The sequence below is a fragment of the Pteropus medius genome, unplaced genomic scaffold (assembly GCF_902729225.1).
Source record: "Pteropus medius unplaced genomic scaffold, Ma_sr-lr_union100, whole genome shotgun sequence".
Lineage (NCBI taxonomy): Eukaryota > Metazoa > Chordata > Mammalia > Chiroptera > Pteropodidae > Pteropus > Pteropus medius.
Window position 1 is genome coordinate 2,312,846 of NW_024351647.1, and position 24,850 is coordinate 2,337,695.

The 24,850-nt window shown below is 42.0% G+C and overlaps 1 protein-coding gene across 8 annotated transcripts in view; it reads left to right on the forward strand.

The window, feature by feature from the left end:
• The first annotated feature begins 234 nt into the window (after positions 1 to 234).
• Positions 235 to 24,850, forward strand: part of RASGRP1 (RAS guanyl releasing protein 1) — an 86,194-nt gene continuing 61,578 nt past the window's right edge. For 2 of the 8 annotated variants that reach the window (XR_005648889.1, XM_039843933.1), the window contains exons 1-4: positions 235 to 348; positions 6,551 to 6,700; positions 8,513 to 8,641; positions 14,339 to 14,520. Coding sequence is in view for 7 of the 8 variants with exons in the window: in XM_039843933.1 (XP_039699867.1) it covers positions 8,583 to 8,641; positions 14,339 to 14,520 (241 nt within the window). In the remaining variant the exon portion in view is untranslated. The other 6 variants (XM_039843935.1, XM_039843934.1, XM_039843937.1 and 3 more) reach the window with 6 other exon arrangements.

Consider the following 24,850-nt stretch of genomic DNA (forward strand, 5'->3'; position numbering starts at 1 on the left):
AATGTTCTAGGAAGGGATGGCTCAGAACGGAAACTTGAAGGACTGGACTAAATAATTCTTATTCGAATAGATAGACCAAACATCTGAATTTATATCTGCACCTCAGAAAAATATTTATACCTCTTAAAAGTAGATTTTGAAATTGGAGTACAATTGCATTAATAGCTCAGTCATGAGAATTGTTTTAAAAGTATAGAGTAGTCAGTCCTCCTTTATCCAACGTTTTGCTTTCTGCAGTTTCAGTTACCCACGGTCAACTGCAGTCTGAAAATATCAAATGGACAATTCCACCTCACTTCATCACATCACGTAGGCATTGTGTCATCTCACATCACCACAAGAAGAAGGGTGAGTATACAGTACAATAAGATATTTTGAGAGAAAGAGAGATACCTCATTCATATAACTTTTATCATGGTGTATTGTTATAATTGTATCTCATTATTCCTTATTGTTGTTGCTCTCTTACTGTGCCTAATTTATAAATTAAACTTTATCATAGGTATGTATTCATAGGAAAAATAGTATATGCAGGGTTATGTACTATCCATGGTTTTAGGCATCCACTGGGCGGGGGGTGGGGGGGGAGGAGGGCTTGGAACATATCCCTCATGGATAAGGGAGAACTACTGTCATAGCGAATTAACACTCTTGTTAAATAAATAAATAACACTAACCTCTTGGATTGTAGTAAAAAAGCCCTAAGGAATAATACTTGAATCACTCGATCTAATAAATCCCCATTTCTTAAAGAAAAGGACCAAAGCCCCTAAAAACAGAATCATGGAGGAGAGAATGTAGCAGAAACCATGTTTTTAGCCCAGTCTATTAAGGAAACATTTACATGTGTAGACACACACACACACACACACACACAAAGTTATGGTACCCGTCATATGAGAACTGATATATAAAGAACTGATATATATGCTCACACAACATAGTCACAACCAACATATCAATAACACATTGACAACAATTATACTTTCACTTTTCAAATGAAAGTGAAAACTTGGAGTAGGACCTGAAGAAGCCTTAAGTCAGTGGCTCTCCCTCCCCTGACCAGTGGCCAAGTCTTTTTAGAGATCATTGTAGTTTGAGCTAGGCTGAGGAGTAGCTATAGCTAGACCAAAATTTTGACTTCTATGATGGTCAGGTTTGTCCCTTGTGGTTGATAAGACAGCTGAAAGGTTAGCACTTTATTAAGACCATCAACAATATAGTGAGTGTGGATTACTTATCCTCTTTACCTCACCCAGACTTTCTTAATGGGTAATATCCAACAAGCTCAATTATTCTGGGTGCAAAATCTAATATATTATGAGCAGGCAGTGTAGCAAAATGATGATAACTATGCACTCCAGAATCACAATGACTTGAAACTCAGCTTCACCTTTCACTAGCTGTGCATCCTGGGTGAGTTACTTAACCCTCTCTGAGCCTTAAATCTCTTATCTATAAAGCGGAGACAACAATGGTAAATCATCTTAAAGTTTTTTGTGAGGATGAAATGAAATAATGTATGCTGATTTCTTTCTTGGCACAGTGCTTGACATGTAGGAATTACCCAATATGTTGGCCCATATAATTATCATGAGGAATTTAGGGTAAATAGAAATACAGAGAAAAAAGTAAAAAGCATGGCTGTTTGAGCATAGACTTTAGCTCAGCATAGCTTAACATGCAAGTCAGCCCATTTTTTGTTTATTTGTTTGTTTGTTTGTTTGTTTGTTTTTGCCAACAACCAATTGTATACAATAGTCTAGCCTACTTTCTGTAACAGCCCAGGGCTGCCATGTCCTTTCTGGCTGGGCCTCTGGGTCTAATAGCATCTCCAAGTCCAAGTCTAACATAGAAGCAACAGGTCACTCCCTGGTACAGGACAAGTACTCCTTAGTCACTGTGCTAACAGCTAGTCAGTCAGCAAGTACTACTTTTTAGCTCCCCTAAACTGGCCCCTCTGGTCTTGAAAGACCCTTCATAGCCCCTAGTTTTAAAAAAGGTCATGTGTTTATGTGTCCTCCCCAGGTGAGGCTTCACTTTTCATGCCCTTTTTCACCTTCTTGCTCTCCAGGCAATCTTTCACATTCCTCTTCACTGCTTATCCAAGAGGGACAGAGAGAGAGCTCCCCTTCAAAACGCACCTTTCCTCTTCTTCTGTACCATTTCTCACCAGCCAGAATCCACAAACTCTCCTGGGGCCAAGAAAGAGAACTTTATATTTTACCAACTAATCCAGGAGGTACAGGTGCCTAGACCCCACAGTACCTATAGAGGCCCACAAAAATGTTTTAATTTAATTCCTTTTAAAATCAGAAGAAACATGAATATGAAAAGAATGAACATATAATAATGAATCCAGCTTGAATTATACTTATCTTTATGCCAACACAATCATAAAATATATTTTAATATAATTTTATGGAGGAAGGAGCCCACAAATGTCAAAATATGGCCCTTGCACTCCTGCTGAGTTTAGAGTGGTCCTAAGTGAGGAGGGCCTGAGGCAAATTCACCCTCTCCCACTCCCACTTTTCACTGCTACCTCTGGCTTGACCCATTTACTTCCTCTGGCTTGACCCGTTTACTTCCTCTGGCTGGTACAGGACAAAAGTCGCAGTGACTTAGATTTTTAAGAGGATTTTTTAAACAATTGCCAACATCAATTATATATAACTTATCTATTTCCATACTAAGTCTAACCCAGATTTCTACACACCCCCAACCCAAATACAAACTAACAACCTCAAAGCAATAAAACCACAGCAGGGTAGAACCTGCGTGGGCCAAATTAAGATCCAACATGAAGTAACCTTCCTCCGAGAGCAAAACCTCACTTCTGGAGCACTTGAAAATCACACATAAATGGGTACTAACTGGATTTATCACAACATAGGGCCACGCTTTTCAATGAATAATTTAATTTAAAATCAGTGAAACTGAACACTTGGTTTACTATCTTGATTGGTCATTAGGTCTCCGTCCATACTTAAGAAGCCACAATGCAGACCCCTCTTGCTGCATACTTTGTTTAGAGTTAAGTGTTCTCAGTTTGATGCAAGGTACAAAAAACACCAAACAACAACAACAACAAACCCAACCCAACACACTACAAAAGACAGTTTTTCTTTTACAGTAAATTTCGGCTATCATTTGGATGAACACTGAGTCAGTTGCCAGTTATACACTGCGGCAGATCACTCTTGATCGATACCTGTAGCAAATTTAAGCTTTCAGTCTTGTTTTTCAATCAATGCATTTCTAATTTTCATAATGTTCTCTTGGGTGTGACTTTGTTATTTGTGAAACACGAATTCTATACACATGCCCACAGAGTTAAGGGAATCTATACACATGCCCACAGAGTTAAGATACACTCTCCTTAGTAGGGCTGACAGTGCCTCACTTCTTATTTCTAAAGCCCGAGGAACATAAGATGACTATCCCAATTTATGCTTTCCTAAGGCTGCTACAAGTGTTTTACTTCCTAGTCCCATGACCAAGAATCAAACTGAATACAAAGATACTTACACCCTATATGGGGTGGGGAAGACTGGGCTTTGGCACAAAGGAGTGAGATAGGGTATTAGAACTCTACTGCCAAAATCAAGAGGTAAAATGCTTGTAAGTTGCATGTGAAATGTCCTGGTTTAGTATTTCTGAAATATGAGTTAAGTATGACCCCTTTTAAAAGAAAAAAAATTCTTTGCAGCAGCAGATGATCCCAGTTTGAGAAGCATCCACCTATATTAATTTTGAACTGATTTTTCTCCACTGCTCACATGCAAGTGTATCTATTAATACTCAGGTGTTTCCGTTTCAATACTATGCTTATCACAGTACTTTTTTGAATACATATTAAACAGGTTTTGTTTTGTACCTGGAAAAAACATTGTTGGTCTAGTCCAGGCCATTTGAATCTTTCTATGAACTGTTCCCTCCCCCCACCCCCACAGCTTTTAACTATGTGTCTTCGCAGGTGTTAAATTATTAAGTAGCATTAATGCTAGTGTGGTACTGGGTGCACACTAGGAGTTTTTTTAAAAGTGGTTGCATTATTAAACTAGTTTTAGAATTTAAATTATTGCTGTTTGATTGCAAGGCCAGCCATTTGAAAAGAAGCCCAGTGCTGAATTTTAATTAACTCTGGCCTCTTTTCAGTTGCACTCATCTCAAGCGCCCAAAGGCAAAGGTGAGGAATGCTGTTAATTGCATCTCATCTAAAGTGGAGTGAGGGTTTTGAGGAGCCTGCGGGAGACTCTTCAAGGTGTGAAGCCTCTCGGATTCTGCAAAGGCAGTAAGATTAAGTCAGATTAGAGGACCTTATTTATATATTGGCTGGGGTGGGGGTATCAGAATTAAGTTTCTAGTTCAGCAAAGCACACTGCTCTTCCTTTTCCTTACCTCTGCATCCTCCTTTTCTCTGAAACACTCACTTCTCCCCTCTCCTCACTTCTATTTGGCTCACTATTGATTTCACCCTTTACATCTTAACCTACACCTCACTTCCGCTGAGAAGTTGGCTTCATCAACCAAGAACTCGGGGAGGAGTCACTTAGATGTGCTCACATAGCACTTAAGTTTCCTGAAACACTCACGGTGTATGCCTGCAACCTGGCACAGAGTAATCACTCAAAACATTAACATGTCTTCCGTGGTTACTACGTGCTAGGCAGAGACCATGTCCATATAATCATCAGCAAAGTTCCATGATGTAGACCCTGTTTGTACCCATTTTTACAGACATGAAACATGAGGCCTTGAAAAGTTAGCTTACTCAATGTTACATAACCAGGCAGCTTAGGGCTGAAAATCAAAATCAATCTTAACTCCAGAGCTCACACTTTTAACTACTGTGCCATTCTGCCTCCCAAATATTTATGAAAAAATATTGTTTGAGATTTTTTGATAAAGCAAATTCATTGGCAACTTATCTTTGTCGGCCAGAGCCTCTAGCTTTTTAAAGCCGTTCAGGCTGGAATTTGAAAGCAGGAAGTTTTTGCCATAATGATTCAAAATAGGATTTATTTATTGAATAATTGCTTGCACATAACACAAAAATAAAAATTACAAAAGGGGAAGCTATGAAAAGTAAAATTCCCCCCCTAGTCAGAGCCACCTAGTTCCCACTTCCTGAGGTAACTATGGAGATCTCTTGTTATCATGAGAGGTAGACCTAGAGCTGTACTTTATAAGCTATGATGCCAACCCAGTAATGGATTACTTTAGTGAGTCCCGACCAGCGTTTATTCTTAAATGTCATTAAAAAAAAAAAAAATTAAAAAAAAAGATTTGAAAGGATCAGTGTAACCACAGGTAATAAGGGCAAATATTGTTTCACATAGCTTGTGTTTCGGTTTTACATGTAGCATAAATATATATCTGAGTCACAGAATGTGAAATATGACTTTACTCTTCTCACCATGGAGTAATGTTCAAAAGAGTTTGAAAGCCACCAACCTGGTAGACCTATCCAGCTGGAAATTATGAAGGCTACTTCCACCGAGAACCTTCTACCCTTACTTCCCAAGAGTCTCTTTGGAACTCAGCAGTCTGAATGACCCTGTAAAACAGAAGTCAGAATCTGTTTCTCGTCTGTTCAAATCCTTCCAGGGACTCCTATCTCACAAGGAGTGAGAGCCATAAGAAGACATGTATTTCTATTTGTTGTATCAGCATCCTAAAAAATGATGAATCAAATTTGATCAAATTTGGAAAGAATATTGAGGCCAATCTAACTGAAAATATGGGCTCTGTGACAAATACATATGAATTGGGAGTGGGGGAGCTCTGTGAAGGGATTTCACAGACATAGGCAGCATCCTTCAAGAATGACTATTCAACAAGAATGGATAGTCCCATTTAGGGGCTATATGTAGGATGCTCTAAAAATGTAATTTATATGACATTCATAAAATTCCCTTGGGAGAATTCTGGGGGTACCTCAAGGAGACAGAGCACTCTCCAGAAAAGCTGGCCCATAGGCAGAGAGACTCCCAGAGAGGCCTACTGCTACATCTAGGAGATGATGCCCAGGACAAAAAAACAAGCAGGCATGCAAACACAAGCCCCAAATCTATAGACATCGAGCAAAAGGAGCTGCTTCTCCTATGTGAAATTTCTCTAGCCTTGTCCACGGTGAGTAGCATCAGGGACTTACAGTGTTCAATGTGCTGCTGTGTGGGGCAGCCAGTCACAATCATAAAATAATGAAGCCAATTCTCCCTGTCTCAGAAATAGCAGCAGCACTCAGCAGGAGAGAAAAGGTCACATCCCCTCCCTCCTTTCCCTCTCCATCTCTCTCCACTCTCCTCTAGAGCTGTGTGCCCCTAAATACGGCAGCTTTGTCCTCACAGGGCCATGTGGGGCCCCAACTGGGATATGTCATGGTGTCCCCATGAGGGCAGGGGTAACACAACTCTGAAGTGGCAGCTCCTGGAAATCAGGGTGTAAAACCACGGCTTATTTCTTTATTTTTTGACTTGGTTACTGTTTGTTAGACATGTAAGCTCCTGTGAACCAGAATCTTGTCTGTCTTGTTCTCTACCAGATTCTGAATGACAAGGACAGCATCTGACACTAAGTAAACACCTAGTGAATATCACTGTAAAAGAGTGAATAAATGGTAGACAACAGAGTGGAAGCTGTGGCAGCCAATAGGCTCTCCAAGCACAACCAGTCACCAGGCAGATTCTAAAAGGTGAGTCTGCACCCCTCTGCATCTGGGAGGCAACCTTGTGTGACTTGCCAATTTGACATGCGTTTAGCATACCTGTGCCAGGTGGAAAAGAGTTGGCAGGCAGAAGGACATACATGAGCGAAAGCACTGAGGCTTGCAAGGGCATAGGACACAGCAATTACCAGGAGTGACCAAGGTGTAACCTAAGAGGTCAGGTGCCTGGGAGGGCATGGCTGGAGGCCAAGCTAAACAGGTAAGGTGCAACTGTGAAGATGCACAATGTTAAGTTTTCACTTTATTCTGTAGGCAACTGAGGATTCCTTAGCAGTTTGGAAGCAGAGACATGACATGACCAGGTAACTCTGAAAGCAATATGAAAGAAGAATCAGAGAAGAGGAGGTTCTGTAATTAGGGAGGCTAGTTATGAGGCTGTTACACATGTCCAGATTCTGAGATCATGGGGGCCAAGACCAACATGTGGCCATGAAGATGGAGAGGAAGCCCTGTGACATAATTAAAGGAGGTGACCAGTTGGAAATGTGGATGTGGTTGTTAGATATCAAGGTTGGAATTTCAGACATGAGAGTCATATAGGTCCTGTTGAAGTTGTGGAAGGAAACAAAAACACCTAATTTGAGTAGTGGATCATTCAGAAACTCGGATGAAAGCAGGTGTTTTAATTCCAGAGGCTTCACAATATTCACCAAAATCCAAGTAAAAGTCCTGGACATCAGTTAATAATGCCTGATTGAAAAGAAGAATGACAAAGAGTCCCAAGGAGTGACTTACCCAAAGGGTGGGCAGAGGAAGACAATGATCTCTCACCTTTCTCAACTGCCACAGAGACACTGCGCATCAAAGAGGGTAGAGAAATAAAAGCGAAAGTAAGGAAGAACAGGAGAAAAGAACTTTGTTCTTGAGGTCAAAGGTGCCTTAGACAACGGCAAGGAGACTAACTACATGGCAGAAGATGAAGAAAGATGGAGCTAACTTCTAATTTTGTAGATATCTAGAAAAAGACAACATGCTCAAGTAGGCACAGCCAGAAAGCCTCATCAAGGAGCTCGGGGTGGGAGGTTGAGGGAGCAGAGAAACAGAATCAGGTGCAAGCAGAGTGCTGAGCTCTCAGAAAGCTGGAGAGGAAAAAGCTTCCAGACCAGAAGCAGACCTCTTACTTTAGAAAACTCAGCAAGACTCGTTTCCTAAATGAACTAATTTCTGTACTTATATACATAATGGACTGCAGGTGTATCGGTCTATCCAACTGCCTATACATATGTGCCTAGTATTGTGTATATACACCAAATAGCCTATCTACATGTATATATTGTATATAATTATGCGTATACATAAAGGTATATGTTTATCCATTTGGCACATATACATATGCATATACAGTATAAGTCTGGATGAGTGTCATTATTTAATATTTATTAAACATTCACATGCCCCTTCTATATATTTGGCTGTTGACTGAGGACTTGGTTCTTTCTATCACCCCAGTGTTCATGGGGATTCTCTAGAGACATTTCTTTCTGGTCTCGATATCAAGAAGAATTGATCTTCTCTTCAGCAATTTTCTTCCTGTTTTTTTTTTTTTCCTTGCATGTGACAGAATCTAATTTTAAATAAGGCTTCCTTTGGAACTTGACTACTAGAAATCTAGGAGACAAGTTTTGTCACTACTTGTAACAAGTGAATTGGACCTATCAGTGCACTTTAGGAAAAAAAAAAAACTTTGACTCCATTTCATGTACCTTATTTTTCACTTTTCATTTCACACACTTTTATAGGTTATGTACCTTTGTAAGCTATCTTGATTATTTTTTTTAGGACAAGATGACATACAAGTATAAAGAAATGTATAAATGAAGTCACGGATGGAGGCTTCAGGGTCCAAAACATGGCTGCGAAGAGGCCTGTTATTGTAGCTGGAGTTATGGCACGTGACGATGATAATGGGTGTGTTATCAGAACAGTGCAGCAGTGATTACAGGGAGTCAGATCTCAGCCCAGTCATAGTTCTCTCTGCCGTGTACTAGTCTTGTAATGGGAGGCATGTTATTCTCTAAACCTTAATTTTCTCATCTTTAAAATAGTGACCTCGGTATTTGGGGGAGATAGATTAAGGCAATGTATAGAAAGCACTCGGCACAACAGAATCAGCATTAGCTATCATTGTTATCAACACTTGCAAGCAGGACTAGGCCACCATTCCTGGCCAGGTCTGCTGTAAGATAGTTCTCCCTACCCCTGTCTCCCTCTCCCCACATCGCCTACACCCACAGACTCCAGGCAGCTGTCTCTCGCCCAATATGGATCACGCCCCCAGAGCGAACCTCCACACCTGCGGTCTCTTGCAGAGTATAGCGCGTGTAACACCAACCCAGTCTTGCAAACTGCTACCAAGAAGACACTCAAAGGCACAGACTAAAACAAATTCACAACTGTGTTATTAGTTCCTTACCCCACCCCTGGCTTTGCACTCTGATATATACAAAAGAGGCCTGCAAGTGCACAAGGGATCCTCAGCAGACAGGACTGAAATGCAGGACTGCAGGGCGCCGGGGGTACCCCCAAGAGCGGCTGAGCGAAGCTGATTGCGTCTAGCGTACACCTGCTCTCCAGGCGCGGGTTGGGTGGGATCCAGTGCACCCGGACCCTCCCCAGCCCTCCAGCTCCCCTTCGGACGGAACCCTTGGGCAGGGAGAGGTATCCCGCAGGAGTGAAAGGCGAGGACTGCGAGAGGCGCTGGCCTCCGGGTACTACCGAGTACTGGGGGCAGGTTTCAGAGAAGAGCTGCTGAGGAGCGCCACACACTTCCTACAGCCGATAACATCAGCGTGTGTGTCAGGTGGTTCGTGCAGGCGATTGTGAGTGCGCGCGCGCGAGCGGGTGAGAGCGAGAGGGTGCGCGCACATAAAGTTTGTGCCTGCGGGTGTGCGGCGAGCGGGCTCGCCCGGCTCGAGAGCGGCGGGTGGGCGGTCCGAAGGTGAAGAGGCCTGGGGCGTAGGGCCTGGCAGGCGGCGGCAGCGGTGGCGATGAGCTGCATCCCGCCGAGCCGTCGCGTCGCGCCAGGTGAGGCGGCTCCAGGAGCACGGCGGTGGCCATGGGCACCCTGGGGAAGGCGAGAGAGGCTCCGCGGTGAGTAGGAGCCCGAGTTCTCGGGAGCGCGTTTCCTTCCTTGGGTTGGGGGCCACTGCGCGGGCGGCCCCCTGAAACCTCTCGGGGTTGGGAAGTGGGGCGGACGACACCAGCGCCTCCTCTTACGGGAAGTTGCCGGCCGGGGTGCCGGCGGCGGCAGGCCGAGGTCTCGGCTGAAGTCCGGGGACACGCGCACAAGGGACAGACACGCAAGGGACAGACGCGCAAGGGACGGACACGCCTGGAGCGACCAGCGCGTCGCATCGGGGAAGTGGGGAAAGGAGCTGCGTTGTGCTGTCCGCGCAGCCCGAGGTCGCTCCGCTAACTCCGGAATTGCACGGACCGATCTCTTCGCCGCCACGCTCCCGGGACTCCCACTCTCGGACTTTCCCGGTCGCCTGCACCTGCTGCGGGCGCGGGGCTCGGGCAACGCCACCTGGCGGCCTCTCCTGGCCCTGAGGATGTCGGGAGGGCCCAGAAAGGCCAACTGCGCTGGCAGCGAGCAAGCAGAGGTCAGCGAAACATATGACCTTCTGGGTGGAAACCTGTACTCTGTTCTCTCTGGTGGATTCCAGAGAGCTGTTTTAAAAGGGTCTCGGGGTGACAGAAGATTAAGGAAGAGTAACAGTGAGTGAAACGGCTCTTGGCAGGAGAAAGAGGCCTGGAAGGGCCAGGCAACTTTGGGTTTGTGCCCCAAAGGGTCAGAACAGGACAACTGCCTGGACAATGGCATGGACTCAGCATAGAGCTGGTGCATTTCCCACCGCCATCCACATGACTCTAGTGTGACTGCACCGTGCCCAGCCTGCACGAGCGTACCCAGTAGAGTCAGGAGCTTTGCTCATCTGGACCTTCTGGAGCTAAAGTTTCTTGGCCCTTTATGTACTCCCTACTCTGCCCTGTATCTCCGAAGGTCCAGCACTGTACCTTTCACTAGATTGAGGGAAGGGGCTTCAGTAAGTTAAACCGAGTCTATGTTATGGGGGTGGGGAGAGAACAGGACTGAAAGGAATCCTCGCTAGAAGCCAGTAAAAGCCACCTACCGCTGCAAAGAAAGTTGGAGTTTCCATAAGTTCATCCTTAAAATATGACCTCTTCTGAGGTACCTGTGCCTGGAGAGGATTTCACTTGAACCAGTCCCAAGTTTTGACAATCTCCTTTAGCAAACTTGAAGGGGTCTTAGCCAATTTTAGCCTCAGAAAACACCTTCGAGTTAATTTTTCTCTTGCCACCTTCCTTTTTTAATTCACAAGGGAACTGGCCAGGAAACATTTGGCTACTGTTGTTTAAAAATATGCCTTGGCAGATTAGAGTCTGTTTGTCAATGGATTAAAGCACCCTCAAGACTTGCCTATAATGAAGCGTTTTATAAATCCTTATCTACAGCCATTTCGCCTGAAGAGACAGAGTGATTTGAAGGTTTGTCACAAAGCAGTCAGCCAAGAGACTGCCCAATGGAAAAGCTGAGTTTCCTGGTTTATGGTGCAGATAACCTCCATCTTCCTAGACCTCTCAGGCTGCAATTTGATTTTTAGTAGTTTCTTTTCTCCCTGGCTTCTCATGCCCAAGCCGTTTGAGTCTCTCTGGGCTCCGTACTTACCAGACTGCATCTTTCACCCTCCCTTCTCTTCCACCCTAAATACTCCCTTCAAGATCTTTCTCCTTGAATCTACCCAAGTCCCTCCTAGTTTTGGTAAAAGCATCTCACCTTGTGAACCAGTGGTTTGCCCTACTACTGACACTAAGAACCATCACCAGAATTAGAACCAGGGCAGTTTTCAGAGTCCTCAACGGTCAGTGCCACCAACTGAGAAAGAAAATGGAATTTTCCTTGGACCCACCAGCTGAAAGACTGAGGTAGACACCTCCCGGCCCCAGCAGGAAGAGCTGTGTGTGTAAGCCCAGCCTCTAGTTGCAGGTGCCTTTTCTCCAGGGGCCAGGAAGAAATGGTGTGGAAGGCATAAGAGAAAAAGAGACTTGTACAGAGGACATTATTTTCCTTTCCCAACTCTGCCTTGAGTGGAGGTCTTAACGGTAAGAAGGCAGAAGGTAAGCAAGGCAGAAAGCTGCTTAATCCCAACACCTGACAACCAGCCCCAAGTTTAGGGAGTTGTCAGTGCTTCCTGGAAGGGGAGGGAGCCCAGCTGGGGAGCATTGCGTAGTCACAGGAGGCCTGGTCTCTACCTGTCTGGGCACCTGTGGCTGGTCACATGGCCCTTCTGAGCCTAGCGTTCCACACATTTAGGTGAAGGGCTTGGAAAATGACCATGAAGAGTCCATTCAGCTCTGGGATCTGAGGACTGTTCCAGAGGCCTGCAGAAAAAGTAGGGCCCGGGATTCAGCCCTTGTTATCAGCTGTGCTTTTGGAGGATGTTATTTGTAAGTTGACCTTTTCCGCCTCTCTTGCTAATTCTGATGTTGAGAAAGGTGCACAATTCCAGGTCCAGTAAATATTTATTAAACAAATAGAGAGATGCCCAGTGCATATCCCAGATGTAGCCCATATGACTTGTACAGTCTTGGCTATGCCAGTTAGCCTCTTTTAGTCTCAGTTTCGGCATCATGAAATAAAGATATCTTTCTGGGTCATAAGTTTTAAAGACCCTGTAAATCCATAACAGTGCCTGCCATGTCATAGGTACTCAATTCATGGTGGCCATTATTATTTTCTCTCATTTTCAGATACTGGTATGATCCTGGGGCTATCACAGGGCCTGGGTGAAAATCAGTAATGGCCAAAAGAAATTTAATCAAATCCTGTAACACCAACCTGATCTTTCAGAAATTACTGCCTTGCGTTAGCAGATTCCCAGCAGCTAATTGCTGATTTGATTTCACTGGGCCCACCCGAGGTCCGAACAGAGCCCAGCAGCTACTGCCAGCCCAGCGCCCTGGAGATAGTTTGAAATGAAACGCGAAGGGCAAGTCGTTCTGTCTACAAGTCTGGCTGTGTACTGAGTCACCCCATAGCTTGGTAGTCTTTTCACAGGCTGGTTTCCCAAATTCCACGTGTGCCCCAGCATTTTATTCCGACATCATTATTTCTTAAGCCCCTTCCACATGAGATTATGTCATGTTTGAGAAGCTTTCCCCAACATTCCACCCAGAACTGGTTCTCCCTCCTCTGAAAGCATCACAATTTCTTACCTTTGACACTCACAGGACATTTATTTAAGATTTAGAGAGTTCTCTTTTCATTGTCTGGGTTCTCCAACTAGATTTTTGTATTAAGGAACTTCTAGATGACCTTTATACAACAACAACAACTAACATAATGAGTATGTTTTACAGTTTGCAAAGTTCCCTTTGTAAGAGACTATATCACTGGTCTTTTCTGGCCTATCACAGTGTCTTACTCATGGAATAAGCACTTATTAATTGATGCCACCATGTGTTTGTCAAAATATATAGTGAGTAACTAAACTTATGGATCCGAGGTATATTTTTTTATTTTTTCTTGACCCCCTCTTTGTAAACTATGAAATAACCAAAACACAGTAGGGGGAGGAGACTTAACTATATGCTCAAAGAAGTTATGGGCAACAACATCCATCACTATTAAACCTTCAAAGATTATAGAAATATGTCTGTGTATGCATGTGATTACCTTTTTTAATGGAAGAGAAAACAAAATGCTTAACCTTCATATGTCATTTTGCAAATGATTTACACGGAAAGGTCATGACCAAAGATAAAGCTAGATGAGAGTGGACAAAGGTAACCTGATAGACTCCTATGCCATTTTCAGATCCAGGACTGTCCTTCTGCATTTCAGTTCTGAAGTAAAGCTCTCATAAGCTGTTTTTTTTTTTTTTATTTCTTTCTTTTCCCAGTAGGTAAGGACCCAAATAAGGGCTTAATAGAATGCTGTTTAATGATAAAAACTACTCATAATGATTACCTGCACTACCAATACTGAAAAGCAGAATCTTAAAACCAGCCAAGATTTGTGAAAAAGGCAGGACTATCTTAAAATCTAAATACCACTCACCCCTGTGCACAGATCTTCAGTCATTTTCCCCCCACAAAGTCCTTAGAGGTGTTTCCAAGGCCGCCTGACCTACAGCATCTCTGGGTTTTGTTCAAGATGAATGAATTTAGCTGAAGATGAGACGACCTGAAACTTAATTCTTGAGACCCAAGTCAGTGGCCTTTAGCCTAAAATTTAAAATTACTGCTAGGAGCTGAGGACTGCCAAGATAGTCCTGCCTCTCTGCCTTTCCTCTTCAGGAAATGGAGACAGCAGGCCAAAGCAATCCTAACCCCAGGAGAACGAGCCCTAGTTGCACCCCTAAAATCTCACCTTGTTATTTGCTTGGGAGATATCTCTTTAACAGCCAACCAGTCCGTTTGGTGCATTTGCCAAGTGGGAGGGGTATATCTCCTATCAGCCCAACTCCCAGGATTAATTGTCTTTACTCCTTTCCTCTTCAGTCTGCCTTCAGAGTGTGGAGCTGCCAGTTTGTTCATCCCTTGGATGCTCAGCTTGCACTCATTGACTCTTTTCTTCCCCAGGAAACCTCATGGCTGCAGAACTGCCCCTAAAGCAAAACTAGAAGCAAAGCCAACCGGCAGCCCCTTCCCCTCCCATCCCAGCCTGGCCCAGATCACCCAGTTCAGAATGATGGTGTCTCTGGGACATTTAGCCAAAGGAGCCAGCCTGGACGATCTCATCGACAGCTGCATTCAGTCTTTTGGTGAGTAGGCTAACTGCCCACATGCATAAAAATCTCTGTATTACTTTGTTCTTCCTTTAAAAAGTGCTTTATAGAATAGCAACCTAGATTGTGTTTTGGCTTTAAAAATAGCTTTTGAGCCTTTGAAATGTTGGAGACAGTGTGCAGTGCCTGTGGCACATGATTGTGTGGGTGTAATAGGTCGTGATGAGAAGTGTGATTTCAAGTGAGAAAAGTTACCGAGGAGAGTTCGCATTTCCATTTTTCTTAGGATGGAGGTTTTTCTCGTGACGAAAAATATCATAAAATGCTATTGAGCATCTGGTGCTTTGACTTTTTTTTGTCCTTATGTTCTTGGGGCACATAAAGACTAGGTTACATGAGCAAACACTGTTATCCAGCAGAAATTTGAAAGTCTTTGAATCATTTGGACAAAAATGTCTCAGTAATTCCCTTTATAATCTGGAGGGTAATTATGGCAGAATACGAAAGGATTGGGTAATGCCAGAATGTCTGTGACTGGAAGAGACTGGTTAACAAGCATTTGATTGAAGGTCAAGGATCTGGGAAAGAAGCATACAGACACACGTTGGCAGTGAATTACCTAGATGCTGCACTCCGTCATCACCTGTACGCACCATGAAGGATGCACAGCTTAGTGCAGCTGACAAGCAATTATCTGCAAAAATGCCCTATTTAAAAAATTTTTATAAGCACCGTCTTTTAATTATTTGTGAAATGGTGATTGAAAGGTACTAAATATTTGCTCCCCTTTAAAAAAGGAATGATTAAAATTGATGAAAAAGCCATAGATTTCCAGCATTACTGTTTTCCTTTGCATCCCCCCCTTTTTGAACCCCTCTATCTCCCACCATAAAACAGATGAGCACTGGTGGCCCAGCGGGCGCCCCAGAGCCTCTGAGGAGTGTAAGGGAGGCTTGATCAGATTTCAGGCAGCACGACATACATGCAGATCTGTTAGAACTCAGAACTAGGGATTACTGGCTGGACTGGTTTAGAGGTCGATCAGATCTTGTTTATAGAATTGGGAAAGACTTGACATTTCAGGGAATATTCATTTAGTACACTTTAGCACAACATTGAAAATAATAGTTTTGATGATTTTAACATCCGTTTAAAACAATCATTCTCAACTGTTAGTGCAGAATCACATGGAGGCTTTTTTTGTTTGTTTGTTTGTTTTTTATAACACAGATTCCTGGGCCCCACCACCAGAGTTTCTGCTCTGGTAGGTCTGGGGTGGGGTCCAAGAATTTACATTTCTAACAAGTTCCCAGGTGATGCTAATGCAGCTGATCCAAGAAACCCGCTTTGCTTTTTTGCTTGTTATAGACTTTTTAACTTGGGTAAGAGCATTTTTTATTGCTAGTTTAACCTAAAACTTTAATTTCTATTTATTTACACTTTAATGTTTCAGTTAAGGATGCATTCAGGAGCAGAATGAATGGTTTTCTATTTCAGAATAATCTCAGAAAATATGCATGAAAGGAGAAACACTAGGAGATGGTGGAGGCTAGTAAAAGTGCAGCTGTGATGAGCTGCTCTTCATCCCGTATTTTCCTTTCACCTAGTTCCCAACTTGAATAAACTGAAGTTCCTCTCATAGGCTTGGTAGTCATATTTACGGGTCTTTAGCAGGACGCTGTGACTATTTCGTGAAAAGGATTTTTATGCCTTTTCCGTTTCACCATTGAGACAACGGCAACCAACAATGTATTTTTTATGCCTTCTTTCTTCCTCCCATGCCAATCATGTAACTGCTGGCTGAATTCAGGGCTGTTTTCCTAACCTTCGGCTAATTATGACATCAACCTGCAAAATACATTATGTGTTCTGAAGTCCTTCCAGGAAAGAACCAAGCCTAACCCACTGCCCTCAACAAATCCTCCCAAGGGCAAAAGATGCATTGCTTCCTGGAATATGTTGAACTACAGAAGTACTTTAAAATCCCAGCCCTGTAAAAATCCCACTTAGTCTAATAGTCTTTTTATCCATTATCAAGAAGCATTGATTAAACCCCTAATTGCATCTGATTCCATACTGGGCACTGCACTAGGAGAATGACAGGGATAGAACCCTTGTTTCATGATTCGAGTTTAGAATACTTGCAAAATGCACCATTTAGGAAGAAAATTGATACAAAAGACAGGGCAATAATAAACTAAGTGCAGGAAGAGTAAATTCTTTACACCGTGTGGAGTTTGCATAAATTCACTTCAAGAGTGAGGACACAGATTAAGGAGGAGAACCGCCACTGTTTATTCACATCCCTCTCATGGGAATGCTGCTGGAAGGCGGGAAGGTAAGATCTCAGGGCTTTGCGTGTTTTGTACTGCCAAGTTTCTTGCCACAGAATTTACATGAAAGGGGCAAAAACATAGGCACCCTATGTCTGGAGGGAACGAGAGATAGCACTTCGCCTATGATTTTGACTCGTTGGTTATCAGTTGATGTGTCTAGTAGGGGAGAGGAGTGGAAACGGAGCCACAGAGGTAAGTGGGGCTGGGTAGCAGACAAAGAACAACCCAGAGCAAAATGTGTGCTTGTGCGCGCCTTCCTGTGGGTCTCCTCAGAGGCAATCGGAGAATAGCACAGAGTGAGGCTCAGGTTTCTCTTGAACCTTATCTTTCTGGTTATCTCCTCAGGCTTGTGTAGAAGAGTTTTGCTTTGGAATAAAGCAATCTAGCTAATCTAGCTTAGCTTTTAGTTCATGAGTTTAGATGTCTCATTTTTAATACCCATAAAAAAAAAGAGGGAAATCGTACAAAAGGGTAGGGAAACTGTTCTTATTTTTTGGTCATATCTTGCTTAAAACCCTGATTTCAGCTACTCCTCCCTTCAGCTTGAAGAAAAGAAGAGGGAGGAAAAAAGCTGTTTTGAACAGAAAAGCTAATTACTTTCTTCTGCTTTCCTAGCCTCACCTTCATGCATTTGCTTTGAGGGTTTTTTTTTTAATTTATTGAAATGTATATGTAAATGTATATTTACATATACATTTCAATAAATTAAAATTAAATCAAGTATTAAATTTAGTTCCTAAGCCTCGGTAGTTATATTTCAATTGCCAATAGCCAGGAGTGGTAGCTGCCTTTGGACAGAGTAAAGAGAAAATATTTCCATCGTCACAGAAAGTGTCTTGGGTAGTGCTGAACAGGGTAGATGGCTGACTTGAAGGGGGAAAGCAGCAAACAGATCTGGAAACTGGGATCTGCATTTTTTTTTTTTTTAGCATCTCTAAATAATACTCTGAATACTTCCTAAGGCATCATGGACATTTGGCAGTCTTTATTGATGGTTTTCTCTTTAGTATTATTAACCATTAATTACCACCCACACTGTTCTCAAAGGAAAGACTTATTACAGTGCTTTTAAGAATGGGTGATCAGCACATACAAATTAAGGGTACTCTTAAAGGTCTCTAGCAAGCCTCCCAGTGTCACACACAAGGTTACAGATCTGTGATTAGAAACTCAGAGCCTTGAGTCATAGTTCATTGCTTTAACCGTGAAACAACCTACTCTTACCTTCTGTTTTAATCAGAGGTCATGCTTTACATTCTCGGCATATTGTTGCTGGTTAAGCCCCTATTCAGCTGAGCATAACGAGGCAAATCATTACAACCTGGTACATTTATGTCACATGTATGTGAATCACACCATCTGTTTCAGAGGTAGAAAAGACCTATGAGATCATCCGGGCTTTTTTTTTTTTTTTTTTTTTTTAACGTTTTCGTTTCGTAATAGGGCTGCCAAGCATTTGAGACCAACTAGAAGCCTTCATATGTCCAAATTCACAAAGCTCTTCTTTTGGCCCCTTCTGAATGTAGACAACTTCCAACAGCATCAGAAAGAAAACTTCATACCTGTCCCACAAAGGGACCCTCAGCAAGCAACCCTCCTGCTCCCCAGGTGGGGCGTGGGAGGAAACTCTAGGTCTGTCTTATCTCTCAGTGTGAAGGGGAACACAGCTTAGCTAGTATCTTATATTTAGAATATTGTTTATTTTTTCTTAGAGTTCCATACGTATTGATTTTCTTTTAGACTCAAAACAACTCTGAAATAGGCAGGTCAGGTATTATTGTCTCCTCCATTGGACACATGAGAAAATAAATTGAGCCTCTGAGATCTGAAACAACTTGCCTCATGTCTTCAGCCTAAAGAGAAAACACACTGCTCCTGTGCTTCCTCCTCTGCCCCCAGCAGCCTTGTGCAGCCTGAGCTGAGGCATGCTGGGTCCCTCTCCTAGGACAGGCCTCTCTTCGCTCACTGGAGACCCACATGCCACACAGGACAGGCTTGCACACTGGGCCCACATTCTGCAGGCATAATCTTCCCCAGATAGAAATTAAACTCCATGAAATATAAGAAATATTTATTGGACCCTGTCTATACCAGGGGTCTGCCTGAAATTCTCTCTTAAACAAAGTGTTGATTAAAATTACCAGGTACATTGTGCTAACGCTATTCAAAGACCTCCTGAACTAGAAATACCCACAAGGTAATGGGGATATTTCCCACGCTATGGAGCAGTTGTATAGAGCTCAGCTTATTAAAAGTAAAACACTATATGGTATTTTGTAAGTTGGACCCATAAAGCCTAACAGACACTTGTTGGGACCACACACAGTTCCTCCGTGACAAAGGGAAAATGAGGTATTCCTCACTATTCTGAAACTTAGAGTCTGTGCGCCAAAGTGAGGTGCCCAGAGGCAATGGAGTTCAAGACCAGAAGCCCAAGGCCATGACATCGAAGGGCACTGGGACCCAAGAATAGGCAACTCCAAGGAACAAAGCCAAATGTAGGATCAGGAAGGGGCCCAAAGCCTTAGCCACTGTTGATGACAGGCCCTTTGTGAAGAAGCCCACAGCTGTCCTAGTTGCCTCCTTAATGGAACGCTCAGTTATGGGGAATCATGACCACAAGGTTTCACATGTCCAGGGTGGTACTCAGAGCACCCATGTTTTAAGGCTTCTGGCATCAGAGCAGCTCCCAGGCAGGCCTGTTCTTAGCTCTCTGGAGTAAATTAGCATTCTGCGATCAAGATGCTATTTATTCTAAGGAGCTTCTTTGCTGCATCTTTGACAGCCTGGCGTCACCCAGTGCCCCAGGCTGACATGTCTGCCTTCTCATGGGTGTGAGTTATAGTGACTGCCAGTCCTGTGAAAGGAGGAGATGGGAAATCCTCTTTGCTGTCGTCTGTGCTCTCCAGTGTGGGGGATGTTTATAGCAGACCTCTCTCTGTAATAGAGAACAGCGCGGGGTCATAAAAGTGTTGATGCATGAGGTTGACAGTGCCTCAGGAATTCTGATCATTTGAGATCAGTAAGTCCATCCAGAGGGATGAGAATGACTGCTGAAAGAGACAAAGACAAGGAGACAGACAGTAGACTGATGGTGGTTGGACGCTTACTCTGAGCTCTGTAGGCTGCTGGGCCTTTTACTGAATCGGCGCCAGTGATTTCCACAACCCTGTGAGGTGGATATTCTTCTGCTCTTTTAATTAATAGGAAATTGAAACTCAGGGACATTAAAGAACCTGTGGAAATTGAACCAACTCATTAGTGGTAGAGACACTGAGATCTGAGCTGTAGTCAGTCTATCTCTGAGGCTCACGTCTTTCTGCTCTGCCAGAGATTCTCCAGCTTGACATGTGCAGTAATCATTGGGGCGAGGGTTCAACTTTCAGATTCCCGAGGCTCCACTCAAGAGATTTCCATTCAGCTAGCAGTCACAATGGTTTTGATGAAGGTGACCCATGAGCCGATTTTGAGAAATACTGTCCTGTGACACACTTTTCTTCTTGGATGTTCCAGAGCATTTTCTTGGGCTTTCTAGGAAAGCATGGAAAACCTGAAGGGTACATATTCTCTGAGAAGCAGTAGAGCAAATAAGTTTTTCAGCTATATGGACTAGAAAGACACATGGTGAAGCCAGCCTTCTGGGCACCTCTAAAGCTATCCAGCCAGATCTGATTAGACAGAGGCCTGCCCCTGAGCAGGGTTGCAACCTCGAGCTCACTGCTACCAGATTTTCTATCCCTTCTCAAATGCAGAAACACCCTTCAAAACTTCCAGCCTGTTAATCTTTGGGCATGGAAATAAGCAGGACATGGGTGTCAGTTATTACTACAGTTTGGTGCTTTGTACTCAAAGGCAGCATGCCTATTCTGCATTTCCACCTTTAAACCACAATCAGACCAATTTATTGCAGTGCTGTAGGTCCTTGCTCCCTAATGTATGCCCATCCTCCAAGGAACAGAGGCCTAGAAGTAGCAGATTAGCTTGGGGGGAACTGGAAAGGTGCTACCTCTAAATACTTCCCTGAAAGTGTCACTTTTCCAACAGATTTTTTAAGGCCATAGGTTGACACGAAGGTTATTGAGTCTGCAATGGAAACACATTAGGAAGTAACATGAAAGCCAGAGCTGTGTGTTTAATAATTGACTGAAACAGCAGTGACTGGGCAGTGAGACCACTGGAGAAGGTCATCTGAAGTGCAGGCCCCACCCGCAGGCCCACCTCCTGATGGTAGGACCTGCCCAATTCTGCCTGGAGCAGTTACACATGCTGGACTTCGTGCCTTGTTCTGTGGGTAGTTTGGTCTACTGCCTAGCTGGGTGGGAGGAAAACAGCAGGGAGGTAAGTAGCAAGAGCGTAAGCAGGGCCAGCTTCACGGGCACGCGGCCTGAGCAGACACACAGGGTACCACATTTGATTTAACGCTGTCACAATCTAGAAAATCTTAATCTACAAGAACAGATTGTTAAATTTTCAGAAAATTTGCAAGCCAGTTAAACACAGCCATCATTAAAAATTAAATGTATAAACTTACAAGATAAATCCTCAAAACTCACTTCCTCATGTCGCATTTTACTATCATCTATGCTCTTGAGATATGTCTGTTTTATCTGTATGGTATGAACGCTGCATAGTGGTGAGCTATGGTTTGTGCATCTCTTCTAAGCTCCGTGTTCAGTGAAGTCATGCTAGTAGCTTGCGTTTGCCTATGTTGGGAGTATTTACATCATGGAAATGGATAAACACTGCTAAACAGGGCTTCCTCTTAAACTCCACCCATGAAGAGTCTATTGTTAAGCAAAGTGTTGAGGTAGGAAGGGGAAGCTAAAACTGGAAATTTAATGTTGTGTCACCTAATTAAGAGAAGGTAATATTTGCTGTTTTGCTTCTTTCATCTAAGTGTCTTATAAAACAACTCTCCATGTGTTCTTCAAAGAAAAGGAACATTATACCTTAGAGATAAGGACATCAAATATTAGTGAAGCTGAGACATTTTCTTAAAGAAGTGACAATGGAGCTTTAAAACTGAGATTCTCATTCTGGCATCAAAGTTATCACTCTGTGTTTCTGTTTTGTTTCTTTGATTGTTTTAATTTACCTCCTCTAAAAATCCTCCACGATTTAACTGGTCCTTATTTCTGACCAACCAAACCTTAACTTTGTGAACTTCTGTTCTTCATGTATTATATGCTGTCTCTATTTCTGATTCCACCCGTTTAATCATTTCCCTTCTTTTCCCACTACATGGTAACAGGTACTATTGATATATCTATATAACCAAGCTTCTGTTGAGTATGTTTTTATAAGTTTGTTTGCTAACTACATTTCCGATTGTGTGGACTGTCTGTTCATATCCTTTGCCTATTTATCACTTGCTGGTTAATGCTTTTTATTATTAGAGGTTTGCAAAAGCTTTTATGTTATAAACCTATTAACTCTTTGAATATCACTTGCTACAGATATTTTTTTCTCTCATTCTCATTTCCATTTTTATACTGGTTTTGGGATTTTAATGTATAGAAATTTTACATTTAAATAATGGCCACATTTCTTGTTATCTTTTTCTTTATTAACTCTAAACTTGAAAAAAAAATCTCTATTCCAAAGATTTGGTGAATTCTTGTCGTTTTAATCAGTTTTATTAAATCCAGCCTGTGATATGGAGTAATTCTGTAATCCACTGTTACGGATGATCAGTAAAAATTTGTCAGTAAGATTTTGCTGGAGAAAAAGAAGACTTCAGTTTTGTTTCTGAGATTGTCATTGGCTTAAAACTGGAGAGCGCTTGGATAGTTACCTTGTAACTCAGAGCTTCATTTTCCCCTCACTGTGGTAATACTGAAATGATTTCTGAGACTGAAAATATCTGGGAAAAGGTGTAATGGGGTTTCAATCATGATGTTGAGTGTGAATTTGAAGAAAGTCCTTTAGGAATTTGTAAATTTAAAGAAAGAAAGTACTTTTGATCTATTTGAAGAGCAAATATCCTTTAGGTGAAAAATTAGAAAACCAACCAAATTTAAATCTATTATTTCTAAATTATTAATATACACCAAGTCTATATTCTTACATATTTTTTATTGTAAAATGTACATAACAAAATTTATCACTTACATAGATTTTTAAAATAGTTTTAGTAATAGTTTTGAGTATTTACTATGAATAACATAATGTTCATTTTAATTTATTTTATATACATATTATTTAATCCCACTTTTTTGTAAGTTCTTGTATTTACAAAGATCTAACTGTAACCCAGCTCTCTTATTTACCTTTTAAATTTTAATAACTTTAAAAATTATTCATGTACACTATAGAAAACTTAAAAAATACAGACTAGCAAAAAGAAGAAAATTGCAGTCATCCATTCTACCACCAAGAGCAAGATAAGCAGTATCAACATTGTTGGGAATATTTTCCTAGATTCTCTCTTGTGCATATTTACATGGACTATAATCAATTAACTTTTTTATGGTAGATTCACTATAATTAACTCTGCTTTCCATAATTCACAACTTAAACAATTCTCTTAAAATCAGCGTTAGAATTTATAAAGAGGTGCGCTAGCACAGAAAGTGGCTATTCTGTCCTAAAATTTTAAAAGGATAATTCTGGCATAATCCCTTCAAATATGGAACATAAAAAGTGAAGGTTGCTTGGCAACTAAAATGATTCTAATGAGGAATTAAAGACATTATAAGAAGAGTAGCTACTTGTTTCTTTCCAAGGCCAAATGCTAAGTATATAAACCATGTGATTATAGTTATAATAATTGAAGGACACAAAAAATGCTTCTATTAAAATTCTAGGTGTGGTCTTTTTAATATATAGGGGAAGCCAGATGGGTTTTGTGGAAGAGAAGCTTTGCTTTCAGAAACAATGATAAAATTTTGTGTCTCTATTAACTTTAAGAGACTCTTAAGAAGTAGCAACTGGGAAAAGATACATAGCAGAAACAGAAAGATGCCGCAATTTCGTACATCTGTGATTCTTCTGCAGAACAGAAGACATAGTGGGCAGTGCTGTGGGGGAGACCATTTGTCTACTTTTTTTTTTTTTTTTTTCCTGACAGTGGTCAAGGGCCCTGGGGAAATTGCTGAGGTTCTTATCAAAATCTTCAGGCAGAAGATGCTGATAGGATGGAGCTTGGATTGGAGGGACATCAGTGATTAATTGAAATGGACAAAAGGAATAGGGACTAGAGGCACTATTCTTGAGGGGAGGGGGAAGCAAAGCTTACCAGTTTTGTAGTGAAAGAATGGAATAACAGGAGCAGCGAGGCAGTGATGAAGTCATCTGGGAATTTCTGGGGTGGAGGGCAAAGGTAACTATGCCTGGCTTCCCTTCCACGATCTCTCTGAATTGCTGTCCAGGACTTGTTTTCTTAATTTCTCTCTCTGATAGGTCAGTATTGATGTATAAAAATGCAACCGATTTCCGAATATGAATTTTGTATCCTACTTCTTTACTGAATTCATTTATCAGTTCTGATAGTTTTTTGGTGGAATCTCTAGAAGTTGCTTTATTAATATCATGTCATCTGCAAATAATGAAAGTTTTACTTGTTTTCCAATTTGGATACTTTTATTTTGTTTTCTTGTCTAATTGCTGTGGCCAGGACTTCCAATCATGTGTTAAATAACTGGTGAAAATGGACATCCTTTTCTTGGTCCCGATCTTAAAAAGCTTTCAGCTTTTCATCATGATGTTAGCCATAGGTTTGTCATATATTACTTTGATTATGGGGAGGTATGTTCTATCTACCTCTACTTTCCTGAGAGTTTTTATCATAAAAGGATGTTGGATTTTGTCAAATGCTTTTTCTGCATCTATCGATATGATCATATGATTTTTATCTTTCATTTTGTTTATGTGGTATGTCATGTTAATTGATTTGCAACAATACAGTAAAAAGATCATACACTACGATCAATTGATTTATTGAACCAATCTTGCATCCCAGGAATAAATCAATTGATCATAGTGTATGATCTGTTTAATGTATTGTTGAATTCAGTTTGCTACTGTTTTGT